The sequence below is a fragment of the Hippocampus zosterae genome, chromosome 13 (genome assembly GCF_025434085.1).
Source record: "Hippocampus zosterae strain Florida chromosome 13, ASM2543408v3, whole genome shotgun sequence".
Classification (NCBI taxonomy): Eukaryota; Metazoa; Chordata; class Actinopteri; order Syngnathiformes; family Syngnathidae; genus Hippocampus; species Hippocampus zosterae.
Window position 1 is genome coordinate 12399626 of NC_067463.1, and position 21448 is coordinate 12421073.

Below are 21448 nucleotides of genomic sequence, written 5' to 3' on the forward strand. Positions count from 1 at the left end.
CTTATCGATATAGGACTGACAGTCGAAGTTTTTACTTATTCGTAGATGCGTTACTGAACATATACTATGCTGAGACAGCATTGTTGTTGTTCCTGTTCGGAAGAAGTTTTGCGTGGCGACCTGAATGCTTCTCTCTCAAGTGCAATGCTTTTCAATATTGACGATGAAAATGTGTCATTTACAAATCTTTGAGACCTCTTTTTAAGGGAAAAAAAATCTCTTGTTGGCCAAAATGCTCAAACGGGTCTTCTGTCTTGACAAAAGGTGGAGCAAGGACCATCAAAGATTCCCCTGTGGGTTGCACTTAAAAGTTTCTATCTGTGTGAACTTTACATCAAACGAACACGGGCTGCTACTGGCACTTTGAAGTAGCAAAGGTGAGGATGGGGGTTGGGGTTCAGAGCTGTACGCAGGCCTGCCTTGACATGTTCTGGTTGAAAATGGACTCAGCCGCAGAATAAAAATGGCTTGGTTAAAGGTCTAGTGACAGTGGTACCGGATCAAGGCTCAGGTCTTAACTGTGCTTATCATGTCTGTCACATACAGCTTGATCTGTCGTGTGTTTACAACGTGAACTGGTGACTTGCTCTTCCCGGGCAGTAAATCCAACAATTGATGTATGAAATAACATTAGGTTGCAATCACAAAGGTCTCTAAATGGAGAAGCAATTGAAGAATTTGTACAGTATATTTTTTTTATACTGTACATTTACATAACATACAGACATAATCAAAGGCGTCAACTCGCAGCTAGGATATTGTCAATATATAGTACAATGCAATATATGGGCATCAGAAAACGCTCAGCTCTTAAATATTCTCAATTTGACCAGGGGTTACAGCAAAGGTTTCACTTTGGTGAGACAATGCATTTTCACGTTTCTTTTTTTTCTCTCTTTTTTTGACGGAGAGTACGTTAACATGATTTCAGCTCTATCCGAAAAACTAGGAGTAGAGAAATACTCAATTTTGCCTTATGTATGTTATATAGTACGGTATATGGTTGTGAGTGTGTACAGATGAGTCTAACGCAGTGCTTGTCAATATTTTTTTTTCTGTTGATTTTTTTTGTCATCCCAAAGGAAGAAGAAAACTATCCGCCACAACTGTATAAATAGTATTAATTTGCCTATGAAATTGTTCTAAGTACACTTCTACAGAGGTAGTAATGACCCTAGTGCACTCTCTGACAACGAGAGCGTCACTGCCAAATACTGTCGTGAATGAGCAATTAATACTTTATTTGAGTACAAACCAGAAATATCCGGAGGTAGGTCACACACCTCTTTGAGGACTGACCGAACAACATGACTACTTCAATTTAAAAAATAATAAATATAATAAAAGCAACGAGCACAGGGACCATGCCGAGCTCCTCGACTGGAGGGGCGGGTTTAAATTTTCTTGTCGACCAGCATCCACTGACATTGGCTGCTGCTCCACATTAAACAGCCCACATTCATTAAAAAAAGAAAAAAAGAAAAAGATCAGGTCGATCTGCCACGAACAGCTTCCACTTGCACAAGTCTCACCAGTTTCTACGAAGAAGTCACGCAAGCCCACAGGGGAAAATGGCCAAAAGTGAGAGTCAACGAAGAAGTTTGAAGAGCGAGGAGTTCTTCTATGAATCCGAGGCGTCTGTCTCGGATCAGCAAGACTTGGAGATGTCTAATTGTCCTTTCAATGACGTATTCAACCCCAAAGACTCCCACATGGACCACATCAACACTTTTCTGAAAAATGTGCAAGTGTTGCTGGAGGCTGCTCGCTTTCTCGAGGGCTCCGAGAGGAAAGACGGAAGTGAGTTGATGTGTGCTGTGCGATGTTGTTCTGTATTTGACTAACACACTTATTCGTGAGCACGCAGACAACAAAGAACTGGGTTAATTCAACTCAGTACAGTGTCGACTACGAGCACCGTTTACGCTTGGTCACCGCCACCCTCACAAGACTAATTTTCCTTGCAATGAAAAGATGTTACCCCATCGTAATAACGTGGATCTTAGTACATTAAATGCACGCGATCCAAACCGGTATGTGCACGTATCCACACAGGACAGGATCTATCGCTGATCTACGTACAGTTGAAAATAGAAAAATGTGACATTGATTGGATTGGGGGTGTGCATGCTCGCTCCTACTCAGATGCAATATATCTGACCACATTGCAGCGTGTTGCAAGTCACTTCTTGGATGATGTCATCGTGCCCCCGCAGAATGTCATAAAAAGCCTCCAACTCGCACGAGCAACCGTGTAGAACAATGTGTGATTGTGAAAAATGTGCATTTACAAAAATAGCATTTTATAATAATTATTTTTACATTGCGTACTACATTTGATATTCTGCCGAATGCCTTTTAGATCAGATTTTTTGCGACCACTTGTTCTGACTTTGTTGGAACGAAACAGCGATGCAGCCCTCTAAATTATACTGCTTTGGGTAAATGATTGGAAGATTTGCTCATACAGTTGCTGCATCTCCACTCGATTGTTTGCTTCCTGCTATTTGTGGGCGTGTCGCGCTGGGTTCCACATGGCGCAAAGTCGCTCTATCATTGGATGGAGGCGAGCTCAGCCCTCGACGTCTGTCAAAAACATGTGCCAATCAAAGACCCGTGCAGCATCTATGTCACGTGTTGCTGGGCCTGGCTTTGAGTGTTAACCACTCCCTTTGCTCCTGGTGTCTCATGGGAATTGTAGACTTTATTGTGGACAGGCTGCAGACAGCAGTTTGCCAATTGCCAATAAGGAATACATATTTAGCTTTTCCTGTACTCTCTCTCTCTCTCTCTCTCTCTCTCTCTCTCTCTCTCTCTCTCTCTCTCTCTCTCTCTCTAGCTCAGAATAGGTCTATTTCAGCTAACAGTGTTTTCTTTTTGTCACTTCATCATTTGAAACACTGTGGTGACAGTTGGTTGCTATACAAGAAAAAAAAACACAATTTCCCAGAATGCCCCTCACTGAATCCGGACCATCCCTCTTTATGTCCCCGCCTCCGAGCTGTGCAGTATGGAAAGCAAACAGGAGAGAGGAAGCGAGCAGCATCAGGCACTTGCTGGCTCATGTTACCTTCTGGGAATTTTTATATTGTTTCTATTTAATTTTGTAGCAAATTAACTGTGTATTTATTAGAATGTTTTATTATTTTTATTCGCTGATTTTGACATTTTCTACTAACGTGGCATAGGATTGGCAGTCGCTTGCTACCTTGTCAACACTGGGAACACGATTCCCGTCCTCTCAAAAGACAACGAATAAGATTGCTAAACAAAGTTTTTTTTAAAATATACATATTTTGAATTTGTTACATTGATAACTTAAGCACTGTCTTCCGTGCCCGTGTGTGTATTTTATCGTTATATTACTGGTGTCAATGTTAAACACTGTAAGATAGAGCTAGCCATAAGGTGAATAACAGGAAGGATCAGGAAAGAATGACGGCTGTTCAGCTAATGAATATCCAGCGACTATTGGAAGCGGCGGAATATCTCGAAAGGAGAGAAAGAGGTAATTGCACCATGTGACAGTGTCAACAGGAATGTTGCCAGGGAAGCTTCCTGCGCAGTCGAGTATTTACCTGCAGCCCGTTTACATCATTTTAGAGATTATATGTTGAAATACTCATGGTTAAATGCTGACCAAATATTTTCTTCTTCCATCAGAGTGTGAACACGGATATGCTTCGACATTTCCTTCAAATCAGGACACAAGTTACCAGAGGCAAAGGAAATTCCGAAATAAGAAATTCAGCAGTAACCACAACAGGTAAGAGAAATCCTGTTCTAGTAACAGTGCCGGAATAAAGCAATTGTTTTGTGCTTAATTACCGGTAGCATGAATCGAGTGGTGGATGGAAACGGACTCGACGTCCACCTATATCACGGTGTCCGCTTTGAGGCCAGAGGGCTCTGTGAATGCTTTTCATCAGGTGATTGTCAAAGAGACTGGTGCCGGAGGCTAGAAATCGTGTCAGAACTGAAGACTGTAAAAAGAAAAACATCCTTGCTGTTTTGCAAACGTGAGTCACCTGGAATTGTTTTGATAGTTAACATGGTGGCTCTGGCCTGAAGCATGCCATGGAATTGGAGGCGGTGGGGGTGGAGGATGTTTACCTCAGGTGGAAACTATACAATGTGACTAGTGTTTGTACTGACCTAAACATAAATATCTTGAGCCCTTTAACATTACTTAACGACAACATTAGTTAGTTAAACCTGCCTGAACTAATGAGAACAAATACAAGACATTCATTCATTCATTTCCGACCCACCTTATCCTCACGAGTGTCGCGGGGGGTGCTGGAACCGATCCCAGCTGTCTTCGGGCAGTAGGTGGGGGACACCCTGAATCGGTTGCCAGCCAATCGCAGGGCACACAGAGACAAACAACCATCCACGCCCACACTCACACCTAGGGACAATTTAGAGTGTTCAATCAGCCTGCCATGCATGTTTTTGGAATGTGGGAGGAAACCGGAGTACCCGGAGAAAACCCACGCAGGCCCGGGGAGAACATGCAAACTCCACACAGGGAGGCCGGAGCTGGAATTGAACCCTGTACCTCTGCACTGTGAAGTCGACGTGCTAACCACTGGACCTCCGGTCCGCCACAAGACATTCATTCAACAACAATTATTCTGCCCAATGATGATGACAATAATAAATCACGTGCCAACAACAAGTAGCACAGTGAACAAGTGATTAGCATGGCTGCCTCACAGGAGATGACGTGTTCAAATCTGAGGTCTGGCCTTCCTGGAGTTTGCACGTTCTCTCCGTGCTGGCAAATGTTTTACCTGCATATTCAGGCTTCCTCCCACATTGCATCAATATGTGAGGTCGAGTTAATTGAAGACTCTAAATTGCCCATAGGTATACTGTACATGTGAATGGTTGTTTGTCAAGAAATGCCCTGAGATCACTCACTACTCTTGGGTGTACCCCAGCTCTCCCTAAACTAAGTTGAGTCAACTTACTAAATTAGGCCATCCAAATAGTTGTATCGCATCTCATTAGATTGTTTAAGTGTTCCTAATGAAGTGTCTCGTACATGCGTACACTTAACCCCCCCCAAAAAATGCAGAAAAGATACATCCGCTCATCAAAATTTTTGTGTCTTCCTTAATGCCATAGATGCAGTTATGAGATGGCGACCATATGTTTGTTCAGGATTGATTTTCCTGCATGACATGTATGTCAGAGAATTATCTTTTGATTAATGAAACTTGCAATTAGGAGGGCAAGGAAATCTCCGAAAATCTCCATTGTCATCGCGGTCTCTTTGGTGCAGGGCTGCTTACGTGGGTCTTGTTGTTTGATCGGCGTACATCAAACGAAAGCGCCACTCTCTTGCTCAGAATGCTTCAATATTAATGTGAGAGCGAGCAGCAAACAGGAACTGCGCATTACTCATCATCAGCACAGAATGCTGCCTACTGCATAGCAACAGTCAGGATCATAATTAATTTGAGGTTTCCCTCATAACGCTTTTCATGAGCTGGGAATTTTCTTTCGAATGCGAATGATGTTGTACAATGTAGTTGAATAATTACGAAAATTAAAGTCACCGATATGGAGGATAGCACTGCAAATATATTTTCATGTTTCATGTGTGCAGTTCCTCACGAGATTTTTTTATTTCATTAGAGTGAATGTGCAAGATAGCGTGATGAGAGAGTGCCAGCCACATTCTCTATTTTCATGCAATTTATCCAGCAGAATACGTTAATTAAATTTATAGCAGAATGCGAATATATACTGTATATATTTTGCGTATTCGAGCAATGTCGCATGCCTTTTTTTTACTTTTAAGTTTGCTTCTATTGTCATAATAAATTCCAGTCGAGAGAAAATGTTTGGTCTCAGTTTCGCTCACCACAAACACATTCTAGGTCAGTAAAGTAACGTCGTTCAGAAAGGCCCACAGAAATCAGAGATTAATTACTTTTGAGAGACTGAAATCAGAGGATTCGAATAATCTTAAATTCAACAATGACACTAAACGATTACTTAGTTATTAAAATAGGTGTTGATTAATTTGATAATAGATACATACATGCATGGACACTAACAGTGTAACTAGTGTCGGTATTTTGATTAATTGTGATGTCAATTTAGTCAAATAACTGCTGCTACCACGTTTAAAATATGATGCGGCTGCATGTCATCTACTGGTTGTAAATGACCGAAATTATTATGTTGAGCTAATACAAGGCCATTTATGTAAACTGAGAATTTTAAATTCAAGGTAAAGCCTCATAAAATAGAAATGGATTTCTAGAAACAGCACTTTTTTTTATCCTGACTTGACTCTGTAAAATGTCAAGGCTTAAAGTGATGGGTTTATCTGACTGTCCTCACTTGCCTTCCGTTTATAGCAGGGGTGCTTTATCTCTTTGACCCACTCGGTGTCTGTGTTTACATGCAAGTGATGGTACACACGCACACACACTTCTGTGCGTGCACAAATAATGTCTTCCCCCCCCTAAGTGAAGTAAGCAACGTACTGCAGTTGTGCCCAGTTCATTATCTGGTTTGCAGGATTGTTGAGCTGAAGACATGTCGCTGTCTGATTCAGGATGAAGGGAAAGCCTTGCTGATGATAAAGGGCGATAGGACAGCAAGCTGACTTGGATTGATCCCCGTGAATGTGTGGCTATATAAAGTATATAGAGAGTGCCAGCCTCACGGCTCAACTCGGAATAACGGCATATCTGCCAGAGTAATGGACAGTGTAGGCGACATCAGTGTTGCTCCACTTTTTTTTTTCCCCCACATGTCGTTTGGATTTCACACTTAGTGATTTGTGCTGATTCCAAGTCGGACTCTTCATCTTTTGCTTGATTTGAGTGAGTGCTTAACAAAATGGACTTTATCGCACACAACATTGAAACAATGGGATGGATGTTGGTGTTCAAAGCAACCGTGACACATTACAAGCTCAATTGCAGTTGGCTGTGAATCTTCTTGCGAAAAGATGTGCTTTTGTGTTTCAGCTGCATCGATTGAACTGGTGCCATTTGGAAGTAACACCATGTCCACAGGACAGGGTTTCTTAATTTTGTTTCGACTCGACCCAAATGAGGAACTATTTGTAATCCCTCCCTTGTGCTCAAACATAAAAAAAAACATACTGCATTTTCCCGATCATAAGACTCATATAAAAAGTCTTAATTTGTTTTCCAAAATGGATGGGGCGCCCAATAATGCGGGTCGGCTTGTGTATGCACCGAGTTCCAAATCTGTGAATGCTGTTGTGTGACTGCGGGGACACCTCGGGTCCACTTGACAGACTGATATTGTGCCGACACCGTTGCTTATATAGAGGAAAGGCGAATGCAACCGTGGACAGCATGCGGATGTTTGAAGTGAGATGGGTGAGCATGAAAGAGGATGCTAAATGCACGCCTCCATGAGGTGCTTGGATGTGCATTGTGCAAACCAACATCCCGAAAACGGCACTCCTGTCCATCCCCCACACTTAACCCCAAGCATACTTGGAAGTGCACAGCTTTGTCATGGCTACAATTTACTTAATCAACTGTATTTCTTTGGCTTGATGGTGGGCGAGTCTGGTCCACTTTCAAACCTGGAAATCTATATTTGGCGTGTGTGGATGAGGTCATGACGCTGGTGTGCGTGAACTGTTGCATTCAAGTGCGCCATGGAGAAGCGCCAACTCCGCCACTCCCACACATTTACAACTCCTATAGAAGCCCTTCGGAGCCGAAACATGGTATTGTTTTGATTTTGCGCGAACCGGCGCTTGGTACTATCGACCAATTAGTGTATACCAAGAACAGTCCTTGGTACCCATCCCTAGCTTTATGCAGTCCCACAATGCCAACATCTACTATACATAAACGACACCAAAGACGAATCACTATTGCTTTGCTCAAAAACTGCCTATTTGTTCAATGATCAATAAAATAGTTGACAGAATTTTGCTTTGTCAATACATCACCTACAAACCACTTTGAGTCCACATTCCTTCCTTAATCTGGGGACCACTGAAATTCAAGAACTCACCGGTTGTTAATAGCTGATCATATAGTCCCAAAAAGGTGGATTTGGTTCAAAATGCTTAGCTGAGTGAGATGAAATACGCTAGTCTCTGACATCCCCCGGGCTGTAGATTGCCTCTTGTATGAGTCTGGCCTCATGTTCAGGTTGCCAGTGGTAGCCTTGTCTTCAAAAATCATATTCTTTGCCACAGCTGACCACACAGCCACTCTTGCATACCTAAGTAAATAAAGTAATGTAGTCTACTGCAGACATATGGTGTTTTAATTTGTCAATTATTAATCTGAGAGCAATCATTTCTTCCAAGGCAGTCTCACCCAACGATTGCACTTTCCTCTGTCTCAATCCAGGTTACAATGATGATGGAGGTTGTGTATCAAAGACATATTGCAGTCTGTTTATATGCCTCAGGGGCAAGTTATACATGTCACCCTCCCTCAAAGCTAACACTTTGAGCTGAGATGGAGTGCAGTTTGATTGAACGGAAGCCGAGCCATTTAGGCATGGGGAGGGTGTTTTGTCTCCTCTCAGTATGTTGCCCCACAAAGGCAGTGTTGGGGACCATCTCATTCACATTACATTACTAACGATGCACTGAACCCCGTTTGTTTCCTGCACAGGGCATGCACATGTTCCTCACACTCTCCCCAGCCGTCCATGCATGTATACACACACCCATCATGTGCAGTGTCAACTTAAGTGAACGCAATTCACTGTTACATGTGCACCCCCCCATTCCCTCAACGAGTAGTGTTGTGTATTATTGAGGAGGAGATGATAGTGCTCTCCTGCCTGTCACATTGATGTTTGATGGTGCAAAGGATTCAGAGAGCTCTGCTTGAACTTTGTTGGCGAGTCTCTCCTTAATGATTACTATCCTCTACAGCAATGGCTATGCATACTCACTGTGGATTATAGTTTATAGCCTTCTGACGGGCAATTCAAGACGTCATGCAGAGACAACTTTTCACAACTGCAATCAAACCTACAAGACAAGTCAGCGTTTCTCTTTAACTTGACGTAATATAGGAGGCGGTTTGAGGGGACCACATAAACGCAAGTGTACTTGAGCGTTCTACGATGAAGTGACAGTTGAGGCTGGGAAAAGAGAATAAATCAAGTCAGTTGTGTCGACCACAAACATTTGCAAAAGGGTGTGGACAAAAGGTAGCGAGTATGACAAACATCATCAGGTACATTCAAATGACTAATTTGATAACAATTATTTTCTTTATTCTCATTCAGGTCCTCTTGCAACTGTTTACCTATTGCAATGTTCTCCAAGCTGGGTTTGAAATCAGGAAAATGTATCTGATCCAAGCAGTCTATGTAACCATATGTTCTATGTGTATGTATACAGGGCATGTATGCCTGTACTGTTCATGCTGTGTATGCCACGCGCACAGAGTTCCATTTGCTTTGTCTTCAGTCGTGCTTTTTATGCGTGGCGAACTAAGGATCTAAATTCATCACCAACATTTTAAAATTTGAACGATTCTGGGAGAAGCGGAATGATAGCACCGGTTCCACCTAATTCTCGATTCTCCATGCCTAATCCTAGATAAAGTTGAGACTAATCTTGTGTAATATCAAGGAACTAGTGTATAGTATGTCAAGACATGTTTTTATTGGAAGTTTAAAATACCTCTATCGGGGTATAAAATGTTGTCTATATCACATTAGCACACATGCAGAGCATAATCGTCATCATTTTATTTATTTATTTATTTTTGTTGTATTTTTTCTTATCTTATTTGATGTTGTTTTTAACATTGTACTCGTGATTTTAACTGCTTGATGTAAGGTGTCCTTGAGTTTCTAGAAAGGCGCCCACAAATAAAATGTATTATTATTATTATTATTATTATTATCAACCAACATGATTAATGATTCAGTTAATCACGTCATTTTTAGGTCACGGTGCCTTGGCCATTAACCCTACTGGAACAAAGGCCTTGGAAAATCCTTTATGTGCCAAACATACTGTCTATGTGTACGACATATACTGTATTGCTTTCCTTCTGAATAATGTGTGTCTAAAGGTCCATTTGTGTTTTGTACTTTTGCAGGTCCACACACAACGAGCTGGAGAAGAATAGGTGAGTGAACCCCCTTCTCCCAACATTTCATCTTCAAGTCAGAACACCCCTCTCACTTGCCAAGACACTTTCTTTTGGCCTTTTTTTCAATGTATGCCTTTGCTGTTCCACACGTCTCCATAATCAAAACGAACCCTGGCTTCCTTATTTATACTTCAGCACATTTTCAAAGCACAAGATCTTTTTTTAAACAAGGTGTTTGTTTAAACACATGCATGTCATGTACAAGCCTGAGCAGGCCTTCATGTGCACAGTCATATGTTCTCGTGTAAGATGATGGACAATGTGGGAAATGTGGTGGTTTCCCGCAAACATGGCAAACTGGTGTGTTGAATGCCATTGTCTGATTGGAGTTCACCACCCACTTTGCTACTTGGCGGTGTTTACCATATGATCGCTGACAGCTAGAGTCAATCTATAAAGAGCTTTTTGCGACCCCTTAAATAACGGCGGCTAGACTTGCACGATTTATGGTATATGGGAGAGAATAGCGTGCCTTTCATTTCATTATCTCTGAGGATGTGGGTACATTGAAAGGATGCGGGAGGGTGGTATCCATTCACTGTTATCACATATCAGCTCGGTCTGTTGTTCTCACCATCTTCCCTGGCGGACTTCAGTAAAACGATGGGAACATTGGATTCAGTATGTTAAATATAGACGGACGGGTTGATGTGTCACCGTGGTGCTCTCATGCGATGCCACACATGGCAACGCAGTTGGCTGGCTAGTTACTCTGGCAGACTGTAGCTCCCATACCGGTTTGATTTTTTTTCCTTTCTACTATTTCACTCGCAAAGCGTGTTTTATTGTTTGTTCACACAAGACAGGATGAGTCTCTCCACATTTTTGCTTTTGCTCTTTGAAGCCTTTTCCTTCACCTCCTCCCCCGTCCTGCTTGTCCTTTGCTGATGCAGGCAGTCCTGTAACCAACCACACTGAAATTGATCATGAATCTTGAAATGCATCTTATTTTTGAAGGAGTTCACTTGGCATGTTTTTTTTCTTCCTCTCAGTCTTAGAAAATATATATATATATATATATATATATATATATATATATACTGTATATATATATTTTCTGTTCCCAAAAGAAACTGAGTAGAATTGATGGAGTAATCCGTCTTTTTTGAAAGCGCACATGTCAGAATAATTTATAATCCCCCGTTTTTGCCAGCAGTTAATCCAATTCCCTTTCAGGACATGCCCAACTGTGAACTATATGTAACCGCCAAAGTTGTTCACCCGAGTGTATCAGGCTTATAACATGATTCTCCTAAGGCAGACAAGTTGTGAAAAAAAATTCCAGTCAAGCTGAACCAAAATGAAACTCAAATTTATAGTACTGTAGTAGTGAGTCTGGTGGCGGTGAGATGCTCTGTCTTGCGTCGACACCACAGGTTCACAACACTAGGAGAAACAAAAAAAGGTGGGGTGGGGGGACATTCCAGATGAGATAGCATGATTGTTATGCCGCTTTGATCGTATACCTCCCAAAAGCCCTTTTGCACTTCAACACTGGGCCTGCATGTTGCATTTTTCACTCCTTTTTCCCCGGGGGTGTCAAACTCTGATCCTCCTATTTCAGTTAATTTTCCTGAAAAGAACAATTACATTGAAGACAACTTTTTTTTTTAAATACAAATGTTCTGGAGGTAATGTTTTCAATGCTGTTTGTTTGTTAATCGAATTGCACAAAACTACTTCAATGTTAAATGTCTTCATTTGTCAGTGTCAATGCATGATTTTTTTCATGGCAACATTCAGATAAATGGCAGAGGGTGTTTTCTAATTCTATTTGGACTATATCCAGTTTACTCAGCGTTGTTGAAGGTCTTCACTCTACTTAGTGCCATTCCAACGTCAGTATTTTTCTCAATTTGAATACGCCAATTTACAACCGCTGCCACCGCACTTTCATTTTCATATTTTCTGAGGTTAGGCTTTAAATGCAGCGAATCATATTCTGTTCTTCAATGTTGGAACAGATTCAGTGGCGGTTGTAAAAAGTTTGATCTGGTGAGGCAGAAGGTTCAGTTAGAGGAGCGAAGGTTATAAAACACACACACACACACACACACATTTTCTTGTTCATGAAACTAATCATCGTGAATCATGTTGCAATTATATCACCTGAGGTGATCGTTAAATTTCTCAAGGAGGGACACACAGGGTGGCCGAGAATTTCAACACACTTTTCAACTTCACTCTGGCAATGTCCGTAGTTCTAGTCATTTCGAAGTTCTTGAACACATCATTCTGCCCACCAGTATGGAAACGAGAGAGAGCGCGAGAGCTAGCAAGAACAAGCAGCATGTGTGCTGTTTGTTGTACTCGTTTCAGCATCAGCTATGGCTGAAGAGTACCCGTGGGTTTTGTTGTCAATAAACATTGGTTTACCGACTAACGTACTCTTATCTACGTAAGACGTTGGAATATATTGTTTGCAAAATATCGTTCAGTATAGCCAGGTAACTCGCAAGCTTCTAAATTACCGGTAGATTAAAGTTAACCCCTGCCGCCTTAGTCAACTCCATATAGCTAGAAATACTGCTCACTACATTTCACTTAAGTTGTCAAACTTGACACGCCATTTGAACATTTTAACAGGGTTGCACGTGTTGCAGATTGACACGAGGCGGCTCGCATCTCAAGTCCACCCCACAACCAGTCTCTGACATTCTCATTGGTTCTGTGACCAAAGTGCCGGCCTTCACGGGCAACGTCAATCATTCTTTGTCATTTTGAATCTCTTTCGAAAACTCTGTCATACAAGATGCATCATTTGTGACTCAACTGCACACAATGAAAAATATACCTGTTAGGTAGCGTTGACTCAACACTACAGTAGGTGTAACGTTTTCTTGCACATACCTTGCTCAAGCCCTTCTTATAAGAGTGGGAACTGAACTGAGCTTTGTTGTGAGAGGCCTCGGGGTTGGATGAGCCGTTAAGCATGAAAAAGCCCGGGCTACATTTTCTGTGGCTGTGCTAGAGCTTGCTGTTTTCTGCGCAGTGAGTGCAGCCTATTCTGAGGCCTTGCTGCGAGCCCTGGGACTGGGACCGTTTGTCCCGACCAACGTGACGACTTGTAAGCTTTTCTTGGCTCCGAAAAGCCGCTTAAGCGGCTTGATCTTTGGTCTGGTGAGCCCAGCTAGAGCATGTACACGTGTTGGAGCACGTTCATCATCCCCCCACGAACAAACGCACACGCACACACAGAGGCCACCCGGTTCTATTCTTTAATAGCCGCGCTTGATGCTGGATTAAGAAACGATGGAGTCAGAGGACAAGGAACTAACTGACGAGCTGATGGGATGAGCAGAGAAAGAGTCAAACGCACCCGATTAAGTGTTACTGAATGTAGGACTAACCTATGCTCCCTTGTGTGCCAGTGTGTGCACAGTGAGCATTTGCACCGCATAATTAACGCAATGAAATATGAGCCACTATTAGGTTTGAAGATATGACTTTGACTTGAGGCTTGATGAAAGGACGTTTGAGGGATGGTGAAATTGTTGATGACTTGTGCATAATTTCGTCTTTCATTTCCTTTCAGCAAAGGGAAACTTCCAAGAAAACCGTGTAGCATGTGGTTGTTTTCCATGACTCGATGTGTAAGACCAGTAGATTTATCGGAAAAAGGTTTATCAAAACAAGCTTTTTGTTGATTGACTATCTACTCACAAACAAGATTTCTGGCCTTTTCACCACAAGCGTCAATCAAATCAATAGGCCAGAAAAGACACAGAGTCAGAAGTCGGTCAAGTCTGGGCTATTTCACTACTCGGGGTGTAACGATACATGTATGTTCTATATGATATTTATTGATGTCAGGCCTAATAATTATACACAGTGATTTTTTTTTATTTTTTGCTATGCATTTCAAAGCGATCTTTTGATACGTTATTTGGTTACAGTAGCAATGGCTTTGCTACAAATAAACCAATACTTATTGAAGATAACTCCAAGTGAACAATAGGATTTTTCAAATTGGATTTTATTTTAAAACCAACTCAGCTTTATAGATTCCAATACTGTATGTAAAACAAAACAAAAAATTGATATTGGAACAATACACTTGGTTTCTTAATATTATTTCATAAACAGAACAAAGTGGTTCTCTGTTTATATTCTAACCTACCTTACTGTCAGAATAGATTGTTTCATCAATGTAAACAAACCCTTTTGATAGTGCCTCATATATCTGAACAATATTTATACATTCTCTTTGTGAAACAAAAAAACACGGGTATGAAACTCATAATTTCAGATCAAATGAACACGCTGTTGTGATTTTTCTGTATGAAAAACAACTGTATTTTACAGGAAACAATTTTGCCAAAGGCTTACCTATTTTCAAAAATATCATCTCATCGACGTGGTCTGGAGGAATAAGTTCTCTCTGCATGCTCTCAATGGGCCTCATTTTCTAATGGTGCTTGGGCACCAAGCTGAGATGGCTCATATGAGTGAAAAACAAATGATAGTTTATAAAAATAACATTCGGATTAAAATGAAAGAAACAAAAGGGTATTAGGATTTTTTTGTAGAAAATTATTTTTTAAATTATATTGATTACATCGATCAATAAAAATAAAAATGTGATTCTGTCTGTGTGGCGAGCACCAATGTAAAGTAGCCCAGTTCTGATTGAAGTAGCTGGATTGTAGGGCAGTCCCATTGATGCATCGAAAAAATTTACTTGGCGTTCCGCCCGTAACCGCCGGTCTTCCAATTTTATATCAAAAGTAGAAGTAATGTTAGGGAAATACATTTGGACTGATATTTGGAAATGTTAGTATGATTTTATTTCAGTTTATTCAAAAAATATTTTTTTTAAACTGCCAAGACAGAATAACAGCTGAGAACAAGTTGAATTTAACATTCGGTATATAACCTGTCTGTCTTCCCTGACCTTTTTAGCTTGAGCTCTTATTGTTGTAGCCTTACACTATGAGCATTCTGGAAGCATTTAGGAGAAGAAGACACTATAATCAAACAGAACACAGCTAGAAATGACACGCAGTCAGCAAGCTGAAATCCAGGATTTACAAGGAAAAGGCATGTGTTCCAATAACACAACTCACCAGAGTGACTTAATGGCCAGCTGTACGGCAATATAATATTTAGTGTCCGTCAAATTGTAGGTTGTCCAACATATGCCATGAAAAATATTCTTTCTGGGTGATTGAAAAATGAACAATGTTGCTGTTACATCCTGGGGAGTACAAAGGTTTTTCAATCCCCCTTCCTTGTTATGATTTCTGCTGAACTAAACCTTACCTTGAGGTGATGTTTGGGAGTTTGGGGGACCGAAAATTAAACAAAGGCAAAAAGGAAGGAAAATAGGATGCTGGCAGAAGAAACAAGACTCAGTAAGACTAATTCTGACTACAGCTTCTATTTTTAGCGTTACAGCTGGGGCAGCAGGGAGAAAACACCACTGCCTTCTGACCAATCACATAGGTTAGCTGTGCACCAATGAGAGCCTTGCAATGAATGAGCGGTGAAAAAGGTAGTCGCTCCTTATTCCTATGAAACTATTTCCACATGCTCCCACAGATACTTGCAATTACCACAATATTGGAAAAAATAAATTCATACCAATAACAACGACTTCTATGCTTACAGGTCAAAGCAAGCAGTCTCCTCATAATCTAAATGGGAAAATTAGATACTAGTATGACTGAAACGGGGGTAGCTTTGTGGAAGATGGGCTTGGAAGTGAAGGGTAGTGTGACTGTGTACGGTGAAGCAAATTCATCATAAATGTGCTGACAAATGAGATCGTTAGCTCTGAGATCATCTGGAGGGAATGTGCAGCGAAGTGACCTCTCGTTGACTCTGAAGACCAGTTGGAGTTTAGGGAAGGAATTGTCCAGTGTGTGAGGAACACATCTCTTAATTTTTCAACCCCAAATATCATGTAGCAAGGTTTAGAGCATTCATCAAAATACACTTCCACATGACTCAGTGCGACCATTCCAGACGACTGGGACAGTGGAAAAAACATAACTGCCTGAACACATGTTTGTATTTGCACTATAGCAATTACATTTGGATTACATACGTTCCCCGCAGCCACTGGTGAACACGATAAAATACATCCACGTGTATTACGCTACCATCCCCCAGAGCCAACATCTGGTCAAATCTCCCTTTTTTTTTTCTCTCCATCAGACTCATTTTAGAAGCCCATCCATATTAGTGCTCTAATCCAAAGCTCCCGCCCTTTTCCCCTCAGGTCAGGTCGCAGTGGGCTGAAGGGGAAAGTTTGCGTTCATCTGTGGTATTGGGAGGCTTGAATCAAATCATAGTAGAAGACCAAAGGGCATGCTATATTTAATATATTGCTTATTCAAGTCAGATGTTGCATGTTTAGACACATAAAGAAGAGGTTCGGGGATTAGGGGTTGATTGCATTTCAAATCAACTGATTTGTATGTGTGATTATGAAAGGAGATTTGGACGTTCGATGAAATTGTTTTCACAACATGCTTGTTTGTTGTAGTTTTTAAGCTTAAACCTCTCTCCACCTCTTTGTCTCTGGCCTTTCCTTGTTGTTTTTCCCCCCTCTCCCTCATTTGTTTCTTATTGGAGCAGATTAAAAGGCAGTGTGCACGTGTGAACTAATCCATGAGTTAGTGATGGGTTTGAGCCCCGGAGTCTCTTGGCCCTGTCATGCAGCGAGCACATTCCCCCGCTGCCCCGCTCTCCTCCCTCACCAGTGAACTTTGCACAAGCGTGTGTATATGTGTGTGTGTGTGTGTGTGTGTATAAGCACGTGTTTTTGCCTGTGAGCGATGGCTGAGGAGGGTCAATTGCTTCTCTGTTGTTTTATTCTGACATGACATATTTTTTTTTCTCTCATACATTTGCCCATTAGTCCTTGGTCACTCGCCTGCACTGTTGCTATGGGTCATGTTGCATACTCTTTGTGGCTCGGGGTGACCTCAGCAGTTAGCGTGACAACAGCATTCATCTACTTAGTGATGAACTGAGGTTTTATTGTATTCACTAGTCGTGGTCATTGCGGGGCGGGAATATTTTATATTTCCCAGTTTGTGGTGTTGTGCTAAATACTTGTGTATGTATTTTGCGAAGGTTTTTCATGCTCATCCAAAATATTGGTCCATGCAATAAATCTCCATTTAGGGATTGAGGTCACAGCTGTATGCTCACAGCTATCCAAGTCGTATTTTCACCCACACACCCAAATACAACCATTAATGAATCTCCTCTACATTTCCTTCATGTTTGCTGTCATGTGAGCATCAGAGGTGAGCGCTTCAGTAAATTTCACCGGTCCGTCATTCGTCATTGCTCTACCAACTGTCATTGACAGTCCGTCACTCAGTCATCGTAATTTTAACCGCGCGTCCGTCATCGCTAAATTACAGTATGTCACAACTAATTTAGCTCCTTTGCCCATTTTGACGATGGTGGGATGGAAGTGAACCTTGTGGTGGTGCGGCAGCCAATCAGCTTTAAGAACATACTTCGTCACATGCAGGCACAGCCAAATTACGAATAGAAAATATCTATATAACAGACACACACTCACGGCATGGTAATTGGTGAAATAAAAACAACATGACAGAACGTCATTGAGGTCTGTGGGAGAGAAAGGTACAACATATAAAACTCAGCCAGCTTCCTTGACCAGCGGGGACAACCTAAAATCGGAGCACGCTTGAAGAATGGGAAGCGAGATTTAGCAGCCGACATAACCACAGGTCAACCAGCGATGTTCAAAATATTGTATTATTTATTACTTTTTTTCTGATATGCTCTAAGCTACCGGTCAGTCATCAGTGAAGGACTAATAGACCTTCCGTCAGTTCTGATGGACTGCCCACCACTGAGGTGAGTGACAGTTCAGGTGACGGCCGAAAAAATACGGTTCCGTCGGCGCCTAGTACGCCAATGTTTCAAGGTTTCTGCCAGTCTGCCAGTAAAACAGGAGTCCATCAGTGACAGACTGACAGACCCTCCGTTGGTATTTACAGAATGCCTACCACTGGTAAGCGCATAATATACAAGAGGCCAGTAACCATCACATTTCTCATAAAATCCTCTCAATTCTCAAGATTAGTTTCCTCCAGTGAGTTTGGCTTTGCTGTGTGTGAGAGGAAGAAGAACAGACACTTGTTCACACTCTTAGGCACTCAGTTTGCACCTTCAGTTAGGACATACCATACGTAGACTTCCAGTTTTTGCACAGTTTTCCATTTCAAACTAAAAATCTGTATAGAACAAATGTCCTCTTTTTTAATTTTTTTTTTATAAATGGCACCCAGCCTTACTAAACCGAGAATTAGTTCTGACTGGTTCCGGATTTGTGCCCATGGCCAGTTTCTGGGCAGATTATACACACACACACACACACACAGCACCCATCTCCTCCCCCATGCTCTACATCTCTCACCCGCTCTATCTCGCTCCAACTCTTGTTGTAACTCGCCAATCTGTCCCGATTTCATAAAGGAGAACAAGAATGCATCGGTCAGACTAATGAGAAGATCCTGCAATTGCTGTAGGGAAATCATTCATTCATCACGGAGACGTGATGGACTGACTTTTGTTTGCAGAAAACAAAAGAGAACTGTATGCAATATTGAAGAAAAACATTGTCCAAAAAGGTTCCCCTCATATGCGCACACACACACAGACACTAAAGTGCTCAATTTTAGTTGTATATGATTCAAAATCTGATGTAAATGTCCCCCTTTTTGTAAAAAAATAAACAAATGATATATGATTTACTCGTTTTGATTGTGTGGAAACGATGTGCACATAATGATTTTTTTTCTGTGAGGAAATTACAGCAGTGATTCCTCAGTTATTCTATTTTTTCCTTTTCCACTCAATGTCAAATTTGCAGGAAGGCGAGAGCACTTTTTATTTTTATTTTTTGCTTTTCTAAAAGAATGTAAAGAGATTTTCCGATATTCCATACATGGTCATTTCAAATAAATCCTGCATCTTTGGTTTACTACATTTGTGTGTCACTATCATGTTGTCCATCATCTAACGTTGCAACCATCAAATCTCCTTACACACATGCAATTTTGAAGCTTTTTTTTTTGTCACACCTGGCCATTAGTGTCATACAGGCTCTTCTGTCCCAGAGAGCGCTGGCATTTCAATTTCGGCTCCTAGGACTCTGGTCTTGTTCATGGAAAATAACTACGGTACTCAGACATGGTAGTGTGGCTAAAAAGGCTTGCTGTCAAATCCAGAAGTTTTCTCCATATAGTTTTGTCACCCATCTGTTAGAGCCATTTCGTGACCTTTAAATGTATGGTTCACATAATAAAGCTGTGGGTCGAAGCAGTTAGGGTGCCGCCCAGTTTTGCGGCCACGCTCGTCACTCTCTCATGACTTTTCCAGTAGTTGTGAGTGGTAGATTCCCCATTAACATGAACAGCCTACTCAGTCAGGTGGTACAGGTTCTATAGGAGAACATGTGACTATGTGCGCTCATGTGAGTGAGAAAGGGAGAGAAGGATGCCTCACTCGATGAAACACAGGCACAGAAAGATGATGTGGGGGATGTGAAACAGCCATGTAACTCTAATTGCCCCACGGGGATAAATAGTTTTCTGAATCTGAATCTGAATGTCCTAGCAGCGGAATGCTTAGTACAACCACCCCCCCCCCCCCCCCGCCCCCCTGATGTCTTGCTACTAATCAGCTACCCATCATGTTGCTGAGTCAGCTCAGGGAGTGTCTCTGTTATTTCCATTTATGATCCCAATTCCATTTCAGATCAAGACCATTACTCCAGGTCATCATTACATTGCACAGGTACAGGAGGTGCTGTAAGACATGATGTTGAGGTACAGCATAAAGTTAACTTGGTAAAGCACCGGTGAAGTGTTGCCTTGATTTTTCAGTGCATGCAGTGATGTGCCCTCAGCGGAGTGTGGAAGCTCCCTGGGACCAGCACCAGTCAGTTAGAATGACAGCAAAGCATGATGGGGGATGGACGTACAGTATAAGCTACCACGTGAGCCAAGCCCTTCCCCTTGCTTTGTATATTTAATGTTACCATCTGCACTGTGGCGTCATGTGCCACACGTTTACATGTATTTTCTTGATGCGTGTGTTCTCAGGAGGAATGGTCTTACATGAGGTTTGCCTTTGTTGGCCAGTCGGGATTGTTTCCACTGCTTAGCAGAGAAACTAAATACAGATTGTGTGCATATTGACTGGGTTTGATTTAATTGCTGTGATTGGCTGGCAACGGGTTCAGGGTGTCCCCCGCCTACTGCCCGAAGGCAGCTGGATAGGCTCCAGCACCCCCCGCGACCCTAGTGAGGATAAAGCGGTTCAGAAAATGGGTGGATGGATGGATTGATTTAATTGCAATCCTCCGTAACGTGAGAGAATTTCTTCTTTTCGTAACTTTGCTGCTGTAAATTGTGAGACGAATCAATGTTTTCTTATTCTTATTATTATAATTTGATGTTGACATAATGTTGTGCCCACTGGATTCGGAGTAGACTGCTTTAAATGAGGCTATGCGTCACAAAATACTCCAAATGTGTTCCTCTAATCTTTGTCATCGCCTTGAATTGGGTTTTTGGGCTGCTTCAAATGAGCCTTGGCCATAAAGAAGTTGCAACAAGGGAAAGTTGCTCTCCCGTGTAAGGTTGTTTCTTTTGTTTTCTTTTCCAGGAACATCAAGCTTTGTCATGATTATGATTCCCTTTGTAAATCAAATTAGGAGATTTACCTATGAGAGGGACGGCGCTGATGTGTAATTAGTGTAATAACTGGGTGAAGGATCACATTTTCACTCCCTCTAGATAGATGAAATAGAATTGGGTCAGAGTGTATGTGCGTGTGCGTTGGGGATTTGCCATGGAGAATATGTGTATTGACTCTTATCTGGGCTGGAAATGTGACCCTGCCTTTAAGAGCACGGCCAGTAATAATGTCAGACATCTTGGGCCTGAGAAGTTATCTATTATTTATGTATTCACAAGTTTGGAATCTAGGGCAGTCTTTTTTTTTTTCCTCTGTCACCAGTGCTTTCGCTTTAAGTATTGCTTTAAGACCGCTTTGAATAAGCCGTAACACGGTTTGGTTTATCAGTGCAGTTTTTAAAAAAGAGAATTACAATTTTCTTCATGTTCTATCCTCAGGCTTGTTTTTATTGCAACTAATTTATTCAAAGCATGTAAACATTTGCAGAAATAGCCTTGTGTGTAATATAGTCGAATTTGCTTTCTCATTTCCTTCAAGCTATCAAAAATACAACATTTGAGTGACATTATGGCTAACGTTTTGGAAAGGAAAGTAAGGAGCACCATTAT

General features: G+C 41.5%; 1 protein-coding gene across 2 annotated transcripts in view; it reads left to right on the forward strand.

The window, feature by feature from the left end:
* The first annotated feature begins 1425 nt into the window (after positions 1-1425).
* mxi1 (max interactor 1, dimerization protein) overlaps positions 1426-21448 on the forward strand; it is a 31955-nt gene continuing 11932 nt past the window's right edge. The window contains exons 1-3 of one of the 2 annotated variants that reach the window (XM_052084192.1): positions 1426-1800; positions 3664-3766; positions 10092-10121. In XM_052084192.1, the coding sequence (XP_051940152.1) occupies positions 1572-1800; positions 3664-3766; positions 10092-10121 (362 nt within the window). In that variant the 5' untranslated portion in view covers positions 1426-1571. Of the gene's footprint in view, positions 1801-2981; positions 3509-3663; positions 3767-10091; positions 10122-21448 lie in introns of those variants that run through there. The other variant, XM_052084193.1, reaches the window with a different exon arrangement.